Source organism: Podarcis gaigeae, assembly GCF_964106915.1.
Source record: "Podarcis gaigeae genome assembly, chromosome: 13".
NCBI lineage: Eukaryota > Metazoa > Chordata > Lepidosauria > Squamata > Lacertidae > Podarcis > Podarcis gaigeae.
The window spans coordinates 4530077-4547869 of record NC_139689.1 but is presented as its reverse complement, the minus strand read 5'-3'; the positions used below and the strand labels follow the sequence as shown (position 1 = coordinate 4547869).

Here is a 17793-nt window from a genome sequence, read left to right as displayed (position 1 = left end):
CAGATCGTGAAGCTGAGGCTCCAAGACTTTGGCCACCTCATGAGAAGAGAAGACTCCCTGGAAAAGACCCTGATGTTGGGACAGATGGAGGGCCCAAGGAGAAGGGGACGACGGAGGACGAGATGGTGGGACAGTGTTCTGGAAGCGACCAGCATGAGTTTGACCAAACTGCTGGAGGCAGTGGAAGACAGGAGTGCCTGGCGTGCTCTGGTCCAGGGGGTCACTCTACATCCAACGACAAAAAAATGCCAGGCTATATATTGAAGGCTTTGCTGAACAGCGTCATCAACACATCAAAGGCCTTTTCACAAGGGATATTGAAAGCAATAAAACACAGAAACCAGTGTCAGGAAGGGATAACCAGATAATTACTCTTCTGTTTCATTGTATCTGAAGAAGTGTGCATGCACACGATAACCAGATAATTACTCTTCTGTTTCATTGTATCTGAAGAAGTGTGCATGCACACGAAAGCTCATACCAAGAACTGACTTAGTTGGTCTTTAAGGTGCTACTGGAAGGAATTTTTTTTGTTCAGATAATTACAGGTAAAGGTAAAGGGACCCCTGACCATTAGGTCCAGTCGTGGCCGACTCTGGGGTTGCGGCTCATCTCGCTTTACTGGCTGAGGGAGCCGGCGTCCAGCTTCCGGGTCATGTGGCCAGCATGACTAAGCCGCTTCTGGCAAACCAGAGCAGTGCACGGAAACGCTGTTTAACTTCCCGCCGGAGTGGTACCTATTTATCTACTTGCACTTTGACGTGCTTTCGAACTGCTAGGTTAGCAGGAGCAGGGACCGAGCAACGGGAGCTCACCCCGTGGCAGGGATTCGAACCGTGACCTTCTGATCGGCGAGTCCTAGGCTCTGTGGTTTAACCAACAGCGCCACCCGCATCCCAACAAGATAATTAATAAAATAACAATAACAATAACATATTTATACCCCGCCCATGTGGCTGGGTTTCCCCAGCCACTCTGGGTGGCTTCCAACAAAATATTAAAATACAATAGTCTGTCAAACATTTAAAGTTTCCCTAAACAGGGCTGCCTTCAGATGTCTTCTAAAAGTCTGGTAGTTGTTTTTCTCTTTGACATCTGGTGGGAGGGCGTTCCACAGGGCGGGCGCCACCACCGAGAAGACCAGAGATGGAAGCTGACTGCATCAGATCATTATCTCCTCGAGCTTACAATAATTCTTCCCCAATATCCCATACACCGTGTTCAGCTCTACGTGTGAAGAAGCCGTGAAGACGCACGCAACTTAAAAAGAATCTGACAAAGGCACAAGGGCTGGGAGTTTTTAAAAATTATTTTATTTTTTTTTTCTTTCAGAAAGTTACAGAGTTTTTGAGCTCACAAGAAAAAGCAAGGATTCCAAAACACCCAACAAAATGACAACGGTTTAATTGCCGTGGCCCCGCTCCAGAGGCATACGCGACGAGAGCCAGGGAACAGTTCTGAACTTCCAAACATGCTTTGAAAAAAGGGAGGCAAGTATCAGCCCCCCGACAAAAGTAGAAGACTTAAAAACAAATTCTCTCCCGAGGTTCTTAATCATCGGATCTTCCCCTCCCCTCGACACCCCCCCCCGCAGAAAATTGAACACGTTAACGCAATGCACCTTAACCAAAAAACTTTCTCTAAGGTTTTTAAACATAAATAATTCCTGACGGACACGTACGGGAAAAGGTACTATTATCGTCAAAGCTGACGGGAGTCGCCGCAGCTTCCAAATCTCGCGTTTTCGCCTCTCCCGAAGCACGGTTTGCGAGAGGTCGTGAGAGGGGCCGCGTCTCGCTGGGGGGGCGGGCTGCGCCCCCAAACCCCCCTTCACATGTGAGCTACTCTCCCCCCCTCCGAAACAGGGTCCGTGTTTGCTGATTTCACTAGGTAGTCTATGCGATTATTTACAGTATTTCCTTTTTAAAGATAAAAATGACAAGAGAACGGAGATCAAAACGTTCTCTGTGGGTTTGCGGGATGAAGAGAGAGAGAGAAAAATAGAGATAGGTATGAGCATTGCAGAATTTCCTTCTGCGCCGGTGTTTTTTCCCAGGCCCCTTGCAAATAGGAGGGTGCCAGGAGCTACCGGAGGTTTCGCCGCCTCCCCAAAGGTTCCCAACGTTTCATCCAAGCGCGCCACTTGGAGGTCACCCGCCCACCGGTCTCCGTGGCGACAGGCGCCGCCCACTCTCAGTTGTCCTCGTCGCTGTCGTCCGGGCTGATGGCCGGGCTGGTGAGGCTGTAGGTGGGAGAGGTGGGGCTGTAGCCGGGGGAGGTGGGCGAGTAGGTGGAGCCCTTCGGAGAGGTGGGCGAGTAGGTGGGCGAGGTGGGGCTGTACTTCGGGGAGGTGGGCGAGTAGGTGGGGCTGGTCGGGCTGTACTTGGGGGAGGTCGGGGTGTAGACGGGCGAGGTGGGCGAGTAGGTGGGGCTGGTCGGGCTGTACTTGGGGGTGGTGGGGCTGTAGGTGGGCGACGTCGGGCTGTATTTCGGCGACGTCGGGCTGTACTTGGGCGACGTCGGGCTGTACTTGGGGCTGGTCGGGGTGTACTCTGGGGAGCTGGGGCTGTAGGAGGGGCTGGTCGGGGTGTACTTGGGGCTGGTCGGGCTGTAGCTGGGCGAGCTTGGGCTGTAGCTGGGCGAGGAGGGGGTATATGTGGGCGACTGCGGGGTGTAGCGGGGGCTGGAGGGGGAGTAGCTGGGCGAGGTGGGGCTGTAGGAGGGGCTGGTTGGGGAGTAGCTGGGCGAGGTGGGGCTGTAGTTGGGAGACGTCGGGGTGTAGTTCGGCGACGTCGGGCTGTAGCTGGGCGAAGTGGGGCTGTAGCTGGGCGAAGTCGGGGTGTAGTTCGGAGACGTCGGGCTGTAGTTGGGGCTGGTTGGAGAGTAACTGGGCGATGTTGGGCTGTAGCTGGGCGATGTGGGGCTGTAGCTGGGGCTCGTCGGAGAGTAACTGGGGGACGTGGGGCTGTAGCTGGGGCTGGTCGGAGAATAGCTAGGCGACGTGGGGCTGTAGCTGGGGCTGGTAGGGCTGTAGCTGGGCGATGTAGGGCTGTAGCTGGGGCTGGTTGGAGAATAGCTAGGGGACGTGGGGCTGTAGCTGGGGCTGGTGGGGCTGTAGCTGGGGCTGGTGGGGCTGTAGCTGGGGCTGGTCGGAGAGTAACTGGGGGACGTGGGGCTGTAGCTGGGGCTGGTGGGGCTGTAATTGGGGCTGGTGGGGGAGTACGACGGAGAGGTCGGGCTGTAGGAAGGTGACGTGGGGCTGTAGCTGGGGCTCTGCGGTGTGTACGCTCCTGGGGAACGAGGCTCGTAGGCAGGAGAGGTCGGGGAGTAGCTGGGAGACATAGCGCCACCTAGAGGAAGGGAAGAGGAACAGCCGTCAGTCCAGGTTCCCGGTCTGTTTGTTTTCCCGACAGTGCACTGGAATAATGAATTCTCTCGCTCACCTGGCGATGGGATGTACGGGCTGGAGGGTCCTGGAGATCCAGGCGAGCCTGGGGTGGGCGACCAGGCTGGAGAATAGCCGGGGCTGAAGCCGCTGGCGTCAGAGGCGGCGCTGGGTGAAAAGCCGGCTGCCCCCGGAGTCATTCCGCTACCTGCACAACCGAGGAAGGAGAAAGGGAGTAAGAAACAGGTCCCATGTTGGAGAGAAGAGTTGCACCAAAAAGTTCAGGTCTGGGACAACTTGTAGTACTGCAAAAGTCCTGAGCACCATATTTTTCCCTCTATAAGACGCACCAGACCACAAGACGCACCTCGTTTTTGGAGGAGGAAAACAAGAAAAAAAATATTCTGAATCTCAGAAGCCAGAACAGCAAGAGGGATCGCTGCGCAGCGAAAGCAGCAATCCCTCTTGCTGTTCTGGCTTCTGGGATAGCTGCGCAGCCTGCATTCGCTCCATAAGACGCACACACATTTCCCCTTACTTTTTAGGAGGGAAAAAGTGAGTCTTATAGAGCAAAAAATACGGTAATTGCTGGCTGTGGTGGCAACTACTGCAATCCTGGTTTGGAAACTGAAGTGGCAAGCGAAGCCTATAAACAGAAATAATAAATAAGGAGCCACGTGGTCCCGTCCCCCCGCCTGGGTTTTGACGCCATTAGCAGTTTGAGTTTGTCTTCAAAGGCCAAACTGCAGTGTGTGTGTGTGTGTGTGTGTGTGTGTGTGTGTGTGTGTGTCTGTGGATCGATCATTTGCTGTACATAACACCCCCAACACCCCGTACACACATGACGTTTCCTGCAGGCTAATTCCCTGCCTTTTGCAGTCGGGGGTGCAAGGCCACACGATGCACGTATGCAGCTGAGGAACCGAATCTCCCGTTTAGGAGCCCAGCCAATGTTTGCAAAGCAATGAAAGGTCAAACACACAGAGTTCATCTATGTGCTTTTTTTCTTTTTGTTTGGCAGGAGAAAGAACATCGCAAGAAACCCACAAAACCTCTTGGGAGACTATGCAGGTCTCCTTACTTCCCCGAATTTGTGATTTCCCACGGCACGGTCCCAGAGATCCTGGGAAGGAGAGATCCCAAAGCAGGGAAGATTTTGCATCATGGGTTGGGAGCACTGGACGAGGGCCAGAGACACCCATGTTCAAATCCCCAATTCAAGCCATGAAAGCTTACTGGCCAACAGCCCGGCCTACCCAACAGGGACGTTGGGAGGTTAAAACTGGTGCATGTCAAAAACAAATGCATGTTGTTGTTGAGCAACTTGGAACAGAATGCAATATTCCAACCATCTGGGTCAAGCTCAAACCTGCAGCTAATAATTCCAAGAGGCGGCATTTGTGTAGGCGGAAGACCCCCCTCCCTGATACGTACCAACGCTAGGAGACCATGCCCCATAGGCTGGTGTTGCGCCTTGGTTCCAGGGGGTCATGGCGGGCGACATTCCCCCCATGGGGCTGGGAGCAGACCCAAAGAACATGCCGGTAGCTGTTAAGGAATGGAATGGAGTTAGAGAGGATTGGAAATTGGTGTCAACAGTTGCGTCCACTTACCTAAATCTACTGCCCTAAACTCTCGCTTTTATCCTGCCCTTTGAAACACACATTTCTAAAAGGAAGATGCCCTGCTTTCCTTGATATTCAGCCTCACGAGCCGGAGCACACCTCCCTCGCCCCCAAGGAAACGGCTGTGAAGCAACGCGTCGCACGCTTTTAAGCTGCCGAGACGCGGGCGTCTGTTTCAGAGAAGCGGAAAATTCCTTCAAGGGAGGAAACGGTCGCTTGGAGTCACCCGCCCATGCCCGCCTCGCTCCTCTCTACTTAAGTCCTCTGCGGTGGGCGCTTGCTTGCGCATGCCCTGTTGTGCCAACTCCCAGAATCCCCTGCACCGCCCACATGAAACCTGCCTCTTCCCTCTCAAGAGGACCCCAGATTTCCAGGCCTGCCGCTGCCTCCTTGCTCCCGGACCGGCAAGCGCGACAGGTTGACTTACGTCCGCCCACGCCAAGTCCCGGGATGTTGGTGGGGATCTCCATGCCGTATTTGCACTTCTCGGCGTCCAAGAGGAGGTCGAAGCAGCCGGTGCCCGCCGGGGCCAGCTGGCCCAGCATGATGTTCTCCGAGACACCCTTCATGGGGTCGCTTTCGCCGTGGGCAGCCGCTTCCATCAGCACGTCAACCTGCAGGGGGCAGCGGAGGGCAGGGCGACTCAAAGGCTGGCGCTCTAGCTCCCCACCCCCAAGTGGCGGGAGAGGGACATTCTGTTAGAATTCCTGCTCCGTGATTGCAGTCATGGGATTGTTGTCTATCACATGATGGTGTATGTTTTGACTCCACAAAGTGGGAAGGGACGGAGACAGGATGTTTGTGTTACAGTGGTACCTCTGGTTACATACGCTTCAGGTTACAGACTCCGCTAACCCAGAAATAGTGCTTCAGGTTAAGAACTTTGCTTCAGGATGAGAACAGAAATTGTGCTCTGGCGGCGCGGCGGTAGCAGGAGGCCCCATTAGCTAAAGTGTTGCTTCGGGTTAAGAACAGTTTCAGGTTAAGAACGGACCTCCGGAACGAATTAAGTACTTAACACGAGGTACCACTGTACTGTGTTCCGTGAAGTAGGACTATTGTCCTTTCTTCTTTCTCTTTGCTGTCTGATGCTAGAGAGGGAGCCATGTTGCAGTGCTCCGTGTGTGTTTATATGTAAATAAAGTAGATTAGCCAAAATGCTGAGGTCTGTCACGCGAGATGCGCAGACTCTGCGGATCCCTAAGTGTGCCGATGTCGGTTGGCATTGGTCACCGTGATGTTCAGGCTGAAGAAAGCTTTTGAAATTCCCAAACGATCGACCAGGAGGGAGAGAACGTGCCAGTCGGGCATGCGTCTCTGCCTGTGTCCTACTCGAGTGTAGGCTAAGCTCCTGACAAATTCCTGGCCCTTTCCCTCCTCCAGAAAACTCACCGTCTCTTCGAAGGAGCACTTCATGAGGGGTCCCGTGTCCTGGCGGTTGACGCCGTGCCGGGTGATGGCCATCAAGTGGCCGCGGCAGGTCATGGTGTCACAGAGCAGCGCCAAGTGGCGGTAGTTGACGTAGGAGCCGTCGAAGGAGATGACGTGGTAGAGCTCCCTCTCCAGGGCTTTCCTGACGGCCTCGATGCCCAGCACCTGCACGGGCGAGGAGAGGCAGGCTGCCACAGTTGCAAAGAGGCCCCCCCCACCCAAAAAAAAACTGCGCTACCAGATCCCCTCCCTTAAATCTTCACCTCGGAGGGCGCGCCTTCTCCCTTTCTCTCTCTCACACAAACACGAGATCGCCTTGCCCCATTATGAGCCGACTCGGCCACTTCAATCGGTGGAATTGGCACTGTGCAGGTGGCACCCGTTGCGCAAAAGAACCATCTTTTAGTGCACTTCGGAACTCCCTGCCTGTTGAAGCCTTTCACCGCACTGCCTTCCAAAGGCATTCCAGTTTAGACAAGCCCAGCCAGAAAGCTGATGCGAGCTCAAATCTGCTTTCGGTCCACTGTTATTTTAAATACCTTAAATTACTGTTACTTTTGCTCGGCAATAATGTCACCCTTGCATCTTTTCTGTAAACCGCTTTTGAAGTTGTTATTGTTGCTTTTGCAGTCAACTGGTTGTTATTCTATATTAAAATTATTATATTCTCAAAAGGTCTCAAATGTATAATAAATATTCATTAACGCACACATATCTAAACATACGAACCATGTGTCTGAAATAGTATGGGAGAGCAATCCTAGAGCCATTTGGATTCTCCCAAATTGACCTCAAATATTCCTCTGCAGTAAGGGAGGCAAATGGGAAAAGCCTTCCCATTGCCTTTTTGCTTTCAAATCCTGTCTTAAGGGCATATTTGTTTAGGAATAGGGTGAGCCTGTGACCTGGACTGAGGAACCAAAGTATTAACCACCACAAAAGAACAACCAGACTACCTAGGTAATGCAATCAGTGACCATTATCAGGTCTCCTGGCAGACAAGATTTCTGCTGTAGACCGCCTCCTTCTGTGATGTATGCATGATGTTTTGTGGGGTGGTCTTGGGCTACAGAGTGGGCAATTTCAAGCGTCTATATAAGGGCTTGCGCACCATTGTTCAGGGTTCCTCCTCCCTCCTGCGTGTGGAGAGTGGGGACCCTGTTGCAACAGTTCAATAAAGATCAGGCTTACTAGCCGCTTTGCTTCTCAATATACTCTGGTTGGCCTCTGTTGTTTTCTCCTACCGATAGGGAACCCACTTAAGGACTCTTGGATACACCATAAGGGAAAGGGGGCAGTTTTTCTTATAACAAGAGTAAATAACTGCACCCTGTTCTATCCGGCTTACTAGCCTCCATGCTTCTCAAATATACTCTGGTTGGTCTCTGTTTTTCCTCCTAACGACAGGGAACCCTCAAGGACTCTATACAGGCTCCAGAATACCCCATAAGGGAAAAGAAGCAGTTTTCCCCCTTGTAACATGCTGTATGCATCATATAAAATTAATAAACGAATGAACATGCCCTATCGCAGATGGAGGGGCTGCTCCCCTCCCACCCCTCGCGGGAAACCCCAGAATGCACCCCCTCCTGGCTGTAGATGGGTACCCACCGTGAAGATCTCCACAATGTCGTTGGAGGTCGTGCGCACGGGGTCCACATCCTTCTCACTCAGCACCCGCATGAGGCTGACGCCGTCTGTCTCCAGAATCCACTCCTGCAAAGCCTTGAACTCCCCGTCCTCCGTGATTATGATCTTCTTCTTGTTGTCCGTCTGGGGCAGGTGCATGTAGACCTAGGGGGGGGGAGATAGAGGGCAAAAAGTGGGGTCAGAGTGCGCTCGGAGGGAGCCCTTATCATGCCTAGGTGGGGAGGGGATTGTGGGAGCCAGCTAGGATCTCCCGAGTGCGAATCCCGCCCACCGCCCAGGCTCACCTTGCTGATCTGCTCGATGCCCTGAAGCGTCATGTCCGTCAGCATGTTGGACTCAATGCAGCGGAGGAAGACGTCGTCGTCCATCTTGTCAACAACTTCCTCCTCCTGTAAGCCGCGCAAGAGGGAGGGGAGGAGGCAGAAAGTGTCAGCCCTGTTGTTTTCCTTATATATTCTTTTCCAACAAATTGTAATAGCACCATACATTCCCTTTGACTCTGCCGAGTCGCGACCCCCCTCCCTCCCCACAACTGTTATATTTATCCTCTTTCCATCACGCACATCATTCTCATATTAGTACTATTTGTCTTTCCCCTGTTTGATATATTATTTTTCATTAGTCTAATTAGCTCAGTTTGAGTTTTATGGAAGTATCAGGTTGAAAACCTTTAATAAAGTAGATTTAAAAGGCTTCATTCAAAGACACCTTCTCCCAGGACCAACCCCCGCTCACCTCTTGCATCTTGTTTTCGTCGCTGTTCATGATCCGGATCCGCAGCACCAACTTCTCTGCGTTGTCATCATTGAAAATGCAGTTGAGGTCATCCCCAAAGCCTGCAAAGGGAGGAGGTAAGGAAGGTTGAGCTTCTGGGCTGAAGAGCAAACCGCAACACCTTCTCTAGAATGTTTTTTTTGGGGGGGGGTGGACCTAATCCCAACTTCGCCCCTCCTTCTCACCAGCATTGATTTTCTCGGCGATCTGCTCCATGGTGAGCTTGCGGTCGGTCATGTGCTTGCGGTCCAGCTCCACGCGCAGCAGCCAGGGGGAGATGCGGGTGACGTCGAAGTCGGGCATCTCGTAGTAGACGTTCACCCACTCCTGGTCCTCGGCCACCACCGTGTTCTGCGGGTTGGGGTCGTAGTAGATGGCGGTGTTGGCAGTCACCTTGCGGAGGGTCGTGTGCTCCAGGCGGCAAAGGATGTCCTGGGAAGAAGACGGACCCCCGGGAAAGTAGGGGGTAGGGGAGAGAATGGGGTGAAGATGCCTGGCCTCGAGAGCACCTAGTCTTACCCTCCTGCCAACCACAAAGCTGCCCCTTTCCACTCAATTCATTTTTTTTGGGGGGGGGAAAGCAAGTTCTGTGCATAACAAGCTAAACTTGGGCCGTCTCCTGCAATTCATCGGTTAACCTGCGGGGATCAGGCACACAGGGAAACCTCGCTGTCCACGAAACAGCAAATGGATAAAGGAGACCGCACAGAGCTTAGCGATGCTTCAAAATCCTTTTGTGTTTAAGATGAGCATCCACAGAAATAAACTTGTATCAGTAATAAAAACACATTCTATTTTATTGGGTCGTTTTGGAATGATTCCAACTCTTGCTTCTTTCTCTGCTTATGATACAGTGTATTTCCACCTGTAATGTGGATTTAACCCTGTAGGAGTACGTTTTTATTGATGTAAAGGGTAAAGGGACCCCTGACCATTAGATCCAGTCGTGACCGACTCTGGGGTTGTGGTGCTCATCTCGCTTTATTGGCTGAGGGAGCCGGCGTACAGCTTCCTGGTCATGTGGCCAGCATGACTAAGCCGCGTCTGGCAAACCAGAGCAGTGCACGGAAATGCCGTTTACCTTCCCGCCGGAGCAGTACCTATTGATCTACTTGCACTTTGACGTGCTTTCGAACTGCTAGGTTGGCAGGAGCAGGGACCGAGCAAAAGGGAGCTCACCCCGTTGCGGGGATTCGAACCGCTGACCTTCTGATCGGCAAGTCCTAGGCTCTGTGGTTTAACCCACAGCGCCACCTGCGTCCCCCTTTTATTGATGTAGACCATTAAAAAACTATTTTTTTGATGACACGGCGGTACTAAAAAGTTTCAGCACCTACTAAATGAACAGGAAGGTTTGCAGCTTCTGCTGGAAAGGGACCCAGAAGCAGTTAGGAAAAGACCATGACTGTGAGTGTGGAGTCGTTTGAGAAAAAGGCCTTTGGAGGCTACAAGGGATGTGAAAAATTTTCAGCCAACAGGCAGTCTCCTTTTGCTCCACCCCACTCCTTTCCTGCCTTTTCTCCTCCTCTGGATCCTTACCTTGGCTCTCTCGGCATCTCGGGCGGACTGCCCCAGCAGGAAGACGGTCAGCGAGGGGGTCTTGGGCTTCTTGGAGATGTTTATCAGCTCCTTGAGTCGGGGCACGCCCAGCGTCACGTTCTTGGCCGAGACACCGGCGTAGTGGAAGGTGTTCAGGGTCATCTGAGTGGCCGGCTCGCCCAGGGACTGGGCAGCCAGCGCCCCCACCATCTCGCCAGGGTGAGCCTAGGGGAGGATGGGCAAAGAGGGAATGAGCAGCCGCTGACCTCAAGGGGCCGCCCAGCCATGGCTTTATATGGTAAGCCAGTCTGGACCCTGGCAGACCAGGGTTCCAATCCCCGCCCAGCCAAGAAGCCCATTGGGTGGACTTGGGCCAGTCACTCACTCACTCACTCTCAGCTTAACCTATCTTCTAGGGTTGTTGTGCGGTTAAAATGGAGAGGAGAACCTAACAGTGATATTCTTATGGTGCAGCCACATGGAGACCCTTTTTGCTCATTTTTCATTAACCACAGTTTAGTGTTACGTCTAAACCATGCTTAACCTAAACTATGTTCAAACAAGCTGCAAAGCAGGGTGGATAAAAATAAATGATTTTTAAAACTATATATATTAAAAAATGGATTTTTAAAAATTTAAATTAAATATTTTTGGAGGGAATTTTTTTCTAAAGACAGTTTTCTATTTAAGTTACATTGCAGTCCAAAGGCTATTCATCAGGAAATAAGGATTTGTTTTAAGTTTTTCATGTGTGCTAAAAACTCAAGTCTTACGTTTTGGTTTTTTTAATGTTTAACCACATCAGTTAGCAAACATGGTTACATATGCCATAATGTTACTGTTTTAGTTAAATAAATTATTTAAATTGTTATTAAGGGAATGATTATTTTTCTCCTTCCAATAAAGTACAGCAGAAAAGTTGTCCGAATATAAACAGTTAACTTATTAAACCTCACAATAATTTCGCTGTCTATGTATTTCTAATAGCAGAAGCAAATCAGTAATTTTTGCTACAACTGCAAAAGCTACTCTGAAAATTTATCATTCCAAAAACGAAACCTCCGTCTGGTTGCAAATATTAAGATTATACCAGCAACAATGAGTCTTGCTGTAAATTTTTTTGATTTAAATCCAGTCTTGCTGATGAGTGATTTAAATCAAATCCACCCAGTTGCAAAGCCTTGAATTTCAAAGAAACTTGGCTATAAATTTGAAAACGACCTTGTTCAACTGGTTTGGGTTATGTCCCTCAAGAGTCCCTTAAAAACATTTTTAATTTTTCCCCTGGAGGGAGCCAAACACCCAGGACAGAACCCCGCCAGGTACTCACAATGGCCTGGTTGAATTTGGACTCGATCTCGCCCAGCAGCCAGTCGAAGGCTTCCCCGCTGAGACGGAACTCCTCAATCATGCGCCGGCTGCAGAGTGTCGAGCGCAGGTGGATGTTGAAGAGGAGCGTGGCGTTCTCCTGCGCCTGCTTGCTGAGGGGGTCGTCCCCGTTCACAATCACCAGTTTCTTGCTGAGCTCCTTGACGCCTGTCGCAGGAAGCAGAGAAGGGCAGGAGGGGCTGAGCTGGGAGACTGTGGCTCGCTTGTTCTTGGCAAGTTAATATATCCCGGCCTCGTTCCAGATCTTCCCCTCCCTCCTGGGAAACCCGGCTGAATTCTTCACGTCGGAAAAGAGTCACTGGATTCGGCAGCGCGGCAAGGAAGCCCAACGGAGGAGCCTGGCCGCAGATTTCCCCTGGCAGGCTGGTGTGTTTGTGTATCCTCCCCTCCCCTGCTCTTGCCACTGGTTTCTGCCCCTCCCTGCCAAACTCACCATCCACCACCTTGATAGGATGCAGGTCGGAAGGCAGGCGTGTGTTGATGTGGAAGATCTTCTGCGCATTCCAAATCATGCGCAGCAAGTTGCATGGGAGAACCACCTGTGTGGGAATAGAGAGTTAGGAGCTGGGCACTGCCAGGTGCGGCCATCGACCAACGCTGCCCCCTCCACCACCAGCCAGACTCCTCCTTTTAATCTCTCACTGCTTTTCCAGCAGGGCGTATCCTATACCACCAAGCTTATGACGGCATTTCATATATTAAGCAAACAGATAACAATGAAAATATCGTACAGTTGCACCTCAGCTCCCGAACGCTTTGGGAGACGAACGTTTCAGCTCCCGAACGATCAAAAACCAGAAGTGTTTCAGTTTTTGAATGTTCTTTTGGAAGCTGAACGTCCGATGGGGCTTCAGCAGTTTCCGATTGGCTGCAGGCAGCTCCTGCAGCCAATCAGAAGCCACGCTTTGGTTTACAAATGTTTTGGAAGTTGAATGGACCTCTGGAACAGATTCTGTTTGACTTCCAAGGTACGACTGCACTGCCAATATGCAAGTTGATCTCCAATTTTATTTTTCTCTACGGATTTCGTTGTATGGTTTTCTATGTGTGATTGCTGTACACCATACCCTGAATGTTTTTTAAAAATAAATTTTATATTCCTTTTTTAAAAAACAACAACTGAGTAATAAGTAGTCCAAGGCAAGGCGAAGGAGAACAACAAAATGGGTTGATTAATTTTGCTATGGATTTATGTAAAGAGGGTGGTTTGGGGGGCGAGGAGAAAGGCGTGAGTTAGAAAACCCTAATTAGGTCCAGTAATCCCTGCATCTTTGCATATTACAACTTACTACATGCCTTCACCCTAAGCTCCTGGGGTAGGTCACAGCCATTAAATTGCAGCATTGAAACACAATTATTAAAAACAGCTTGAAACAACTTAAAATTACTGCTCCAACATTTTTCTCACTCTCAAAATCAAGATTTGCTCGTGCCACACCTAGTTTTTTTTTTTTTTTACTGGTAGGAAATATATTGGAAAACACAACTAAGGTGGTCCTCGCTATCCCTTGACGCTCTAGCTCTTATTTTGAAAAGGTATCTATCTGTATTATGCAAATAAATGAAATTATCTTGGTGCTATGCTACATGAACCCTGAAATGTTCAAATGCTGCTTTGATTGCCCTTGAATCTTCCTGCCACGCCAAGGTGGAAGACCACACCCTTTGAGAACCACGGAACTAGCGCATCCAGGAAGCGGAGAGGGAAAGTCCACAAATGCAGGGTTTGGGGGGGGGGCATCAAAAAAACACCCTGTTGAACCAGACCAGAAACACGATCTAGACTAGGAGTCTCCAGGGGTGTCTTCCCGCCCAGCCAGCCGCCTGGAGGTCAAGACAAGGCCCGACAAGCCTCACCTTGCTGTCTCCCGTAGGGAAGATCACCCTCAGCACCTCCCGGTCGGCCTTCATCTTCTCGAACTCCCTCTCCAGCTCGTTCTGGATGTGGGCGTTGCTGAGAATGTCCTTCACCATCTCCTCCTGCAGGGTGCGCCGCAGAGCCCGCTCGTTGGTGTAGTCGAATTTGAACCTGGGTGGTGGGGAGATGAAGGAGATGAGACCTTCAAGAGGACAGCTGCGATGCTCTGGATATTTCCAGGACACCCAAAGCCTGGACCGAGCAACAAAGCGAAGCCACGGTCTGCTGGGAACAGGGGCTCTTGATGCAACAGAGGAGCGGTGTGTTTGTTTTGCCAGCTGAAAATACCATATTTTTCGCTCTATAAGACGCACCAGACCACAAGACGCACCTAGTTTTTGGAGGAGGAAAACAAGAAAAAAAACATATTCTGAATCTCAGAAGCCAGAACAGCAAGAGGGATCGCTGCGCAGTGAAAGCAGCAATCCCTCTTGCTGTTCTGGCTCCTGGGATAGCTGCGCAGCCTGCATTCGCTCCATAAGACGCACACACATTTCCCCTTACTTTTTAGGAGGGAAAAAGTGAGTCTTATAGAGCAAAAAATACGGTAATTCCTTGCATGTGTCTGACTGTTGCAGCCCATCTGAGATCGCAGTAAGAAAAGACAGAATTTTGAGAGGCATCCTATAGCTTGGGCCTTCCCCAACCTCAGTCCGTCTCCTTTACAGGCGACTCTACTGACACAGAAGTTGTTTGCACTGAGCTCCCTCGTTGCCCAGCGCAGATCAGGATTCTCCAGCCTCATAAGCAGGGGGGAGAGAGGAAATCCCACACAAGGTGGGAGCAACGGAATAAAGGCCATGCACGCAGAAGGAAACCCCCGAGGCAAGACTCACTTCTTCTCAAAGGCCTTGTTGGAAGGCTTGAGCGTGGCCAGGTTCTGAAACTCCACACTCTCCCCCGCCAGCCCGTCCTCGCCATAGCGCAGCTGCACCACCTGGTTGATGGAATTGCGCACCGTGGCGTCGTACTTCACCATCACGGACTCCATGGACTTGATCAGCCGCCGCTGGATGTAACCTGGCCGTGGGGCAGAGGAGGAGGTTAGCAAGAAACCCGGTGCGCCCCACAGATCCTCCATATCTATCTATCTATCTATCTATCTATCTATCTATCTATCTATCTATCTATCATTTTTATTAAATTTTCTGTTTTACAATTCCAAACACTCATTTAAACATCCTTAAAGTACCAACAACTCCCCTTCCTCTCTTTCCGTGGTTCATTTTGCGTATCACAAATCCCTGCATATTTTACAAAACTAAACCGTTCAGTATCCCATTATTGCATCCATCAAAACTTGTGTACACTGTTGAATTTATCTTAATGCTGCCAACGTTTTTCAAGTGTACACAATTTACCATGTATTCAATAAATGTTTTCCAATCTGTTCTAAACGTATGTTCTTCTTGTTCTATATGTTCTATATGTTAAGTCGGCAAGCTGCGCAGAAGAATATCACCGTTCTTCTTTAGTTGGGACCATGCTTACTTTCCATTTTGGGGGCTAACAAAACACGGGCCACTGTAGTGGCATACATAAATAACCTTTTTTTACAGCTGGGAATTGCTGTCTGAATTATCCCCAACAAAAAGGACTCGGGGGTTTCTTTTGGAAATGTACTTTTAAACATTTCATTATGGATTATTTCCCCAATGCTCTTTTACAAGTCCACCACATTCAAGTCCACACAAGTGCTGCTTCTGTCAGCAGCTCAGACTTCTGGGTGAAGAGGGGAGCTGGTCTTGCCAGTGCTCTCATGGACCACACCTGGGCTACAATATCTGTCCAAGAGCCAGAGAGTCCCATCTCTGGAAAACAAATGCCTGGACATCTCCCGGTTTAGGCCAGTTACTAAGCAAAAGTGTTTTAAGTTTCCCAGATTGCTCTCTGTGTGGCGACCTCTCGTCTTTATGTCCCTAACTGGAACCTGTGCTGCATCTTCATGGGGCAGTGAATTCATTGGCAATGTATAAGGGTCCCGCTTCTCGAGTTCCCAAGGGGTCCCATTTTGCTAAAAGTATTTTCCTTTCCTAAATGGCTTTCATTCTACCCAATCATTAATCCATCTACTTCTTCATTTTGGGTCTGCATGTTTGGGGGCCCTCCTGTGGCGCAACAGATCAGTGCATTTGGCTGTTAACCAGAAGGCTGGTGGTTCGAGCCCACCCAGGGATGGCCGTGGGGAGAATTCTTGCATTGCAGGGGGGGGTGGGCTAGATGACCCTAGGGGTCCCTCCCACCTTTAGAATTCTGATGTGGGTTAAAGCCTTGGTTCTAAACCAGTGTCTTGGACATATCTTTGGTCACATCTGTGACTGTAGACTTTATCTGCCTTGATTCCCCAGAAGCAGAGAGAAGCAATTTAACTCTTGCTCCTTGTGGAGTTTTGGGGGCGTCTAAAGCACAGCCTGAGATCTCCTGGATCAGACTGGACGAGCAAAAGAAGAGTGGTGTGGCAGCTGTCCTACCTAACAGGGTTGCTTTTACCCCCTGCGTGCTGGCGCCCCGTCTAAACCACCAAGGAAACACTGGCCTGGATTTGGGGGTCAGGTTTTCTGAATTCCTGAATTGAACCTGACTTTCCCAGGCAGGGTGGGAAGATGAATCCCGGTTGCTGAAAGAACAGCACTAAACCACCAAGTGGAGTCATGTACCCCTCTCTCTTCTCTCCCCCCTCCCCCTCCCTCCAAACCCACCTGTTTCAGCTGTTTTGACAGCCGTGTCGATCAGCCCCTCTCGGCCTCCCATAGCATGGAAGAAGAACTCCGTCGGGGTGAGACCGGCCAGGTAGGAATTCTCCACGAAGCCCCTGCTCTCGGGGCCGTAGTCGTCCTTGATGAAGTGGGGCAGCGTCCGGTGCTTGAAGCCAAAGGGGATGCGCTTCCCTTCCACGTTCTGCTGCCCCACCACGGCGATGACCTGTGGGGAGAAGGGGGGAGAGGCAGGGCAGTCACCCAAAGTGCCTGGCGTCCGGCGGAACAGGAAGGCCAGCTGCCATGTCTGGGGTCAGTCTGTCCACCCACCCACCGTGTTCCTGGAAGCGGAGGGGCGAGGCCTACCTGCGAGATGTTAATCTTGGAGCCTTTGGCTCCCGACACCACCATGGACTTGAAGTTGTTGTACTCGGAGAGGGACTTCTGGGCGGACGAGCCGGTCTTGTCTCGGGCGTCGTTCAGGATCCTGTTGACTTGGTTCTCAAAGGTCTGCCTCAGCGTGTTGCCAGGGGTGGGCTCCAGTTCGTTGTTGTGGGCCTTCTCGATCACCTGGAGTCAGGTGGTTAAAAGAGGGGGAGAGTATCAGAACGGGCCCCTTCCCCCAGGACAAAGCCAAGCCCCCCCAAGGCTATGGGATTGCTCTCCCTTTCCCTCTCCATCCTACCCAAACGCAACTCTCCCTTCCCTCACCAGTGTGGTGTAGCATTTAGAGTGTCGGTCCCGGGTTCAAATCTCCACTCGGGTGCGAAGCTCACAGGGTGGGCCTTGGGCCTGTCACTGCCTCTCTCAACCTAACCTACCTCAGAGGGTCGTTGTGAGGGAGAGAGGAGGGCTAAGCCACCCTGAGGTCCTTTGAGGAAAGGTGGGCTATAGATACAGTGAATAAACAAACCCATCTCTGCTGGATCCCACAGAGCTCTGTGAAAACCATCTCTATAAGGAATAACAACAACAACAACAACAACAACAACTATTTATTATTTATACCCAACTCATCTGGCTGGGCCTCCCCAGCCACTCTGGGTGGCTTCCAACAAAATATTAAAATACAGTAATGCATCAAACATTAAAAACTTCCCTAAACAAACAGTATCCCCCTAACTCCACCCCGACGCACCCCTTGAAAACTGCCAATGGACTTGGTGAACCACCCGGCAGTTTTTCTATCTGCTGTAGCAATTGTGTGTGTGTGCTCTGCTAGGTGCTGTGCGGCTTTTAACCACCTTGCTTTCTAACACACGCGCTGCAGGCCACCCAGATGAAACCTGCGGACCACAGTTTGGGAACCTCTGGTGTCGATTCCCCCCCCCCCCCCAGCTCCCGATCTACAGGCCAAGGGCAAGCAGCCTGAAGCACTGCTGGTGG

General features: G+C 51.0%; 1 protein-coding gene across 1 annotated transcript in view; it reads right to left on the bottom strand.

Annotated features, from left to right (window-relative positions):
- Positions 1 to 1291: 1291 nt before the first annotated feature.
- Positions 1292 to 17793, bottom strand: part of POLR2A (RNA polymerase II subunit A) — a 32211-nt gene continuing 15709 nt past the window's right edge. The window contains exons 14-29 of the mRNA XM_083706497.1: positions 16774 to 16977; positions 16411 to 16633; positions 14548 to 14731; positions 13651 to 13822; positions 12227 to 12332; positions 11735 to 11940; positions 10405 to 10629; positions 9051 to 9297; positions 8827 to 8927; positions 8376 to 8480; positions 8053 to 8235; positions 6403 to 6606; positions 5438 to 5624; positions 4820 to 4933; positions 3444 to 3593; positions 1292 to 3350 (exon numbers count right to left, since the gene is read on the bottom strand). Of these exons, the coding sequence (XP_083562623.1) occupies positions 2194 to 3350; positions 3444 to 3593; positions 4820 to 4933; positions 5438 to 5624; positions 6403 to 6606; positions 8053 to 8235; positions 8376 to 8480; positions 8827 to 8927; positions 9051 to 9297; positions 10405 to 10629; positions 11735 to 11940; positions 12227 to 12332; positions 13651 to 13822; positions 14548 to 14731; positions 16411 to 16633; positions 16774 to 16977 (3768 nt within the window). The 3' untranslated portion in view covers positions 1292 to 2193. The remainder of the gene's footprint in view (positions 3351 to 3443; positions 3594 to 4819; positions 4934 to 5437; positions 5625 to 6402; positions 6607 to 8052; positions 8236 to 8375; positions 8481 to 8826; positions 8928 to 9050; positions 9298 to 10404; positions 10630 to 11734; positions 11941 to 12226; positions 12333 to 13650; positions 13823 to 14547; positions 14732 to 16410; positions 16634 to 16773; positions 16978 to 17793) is intronic.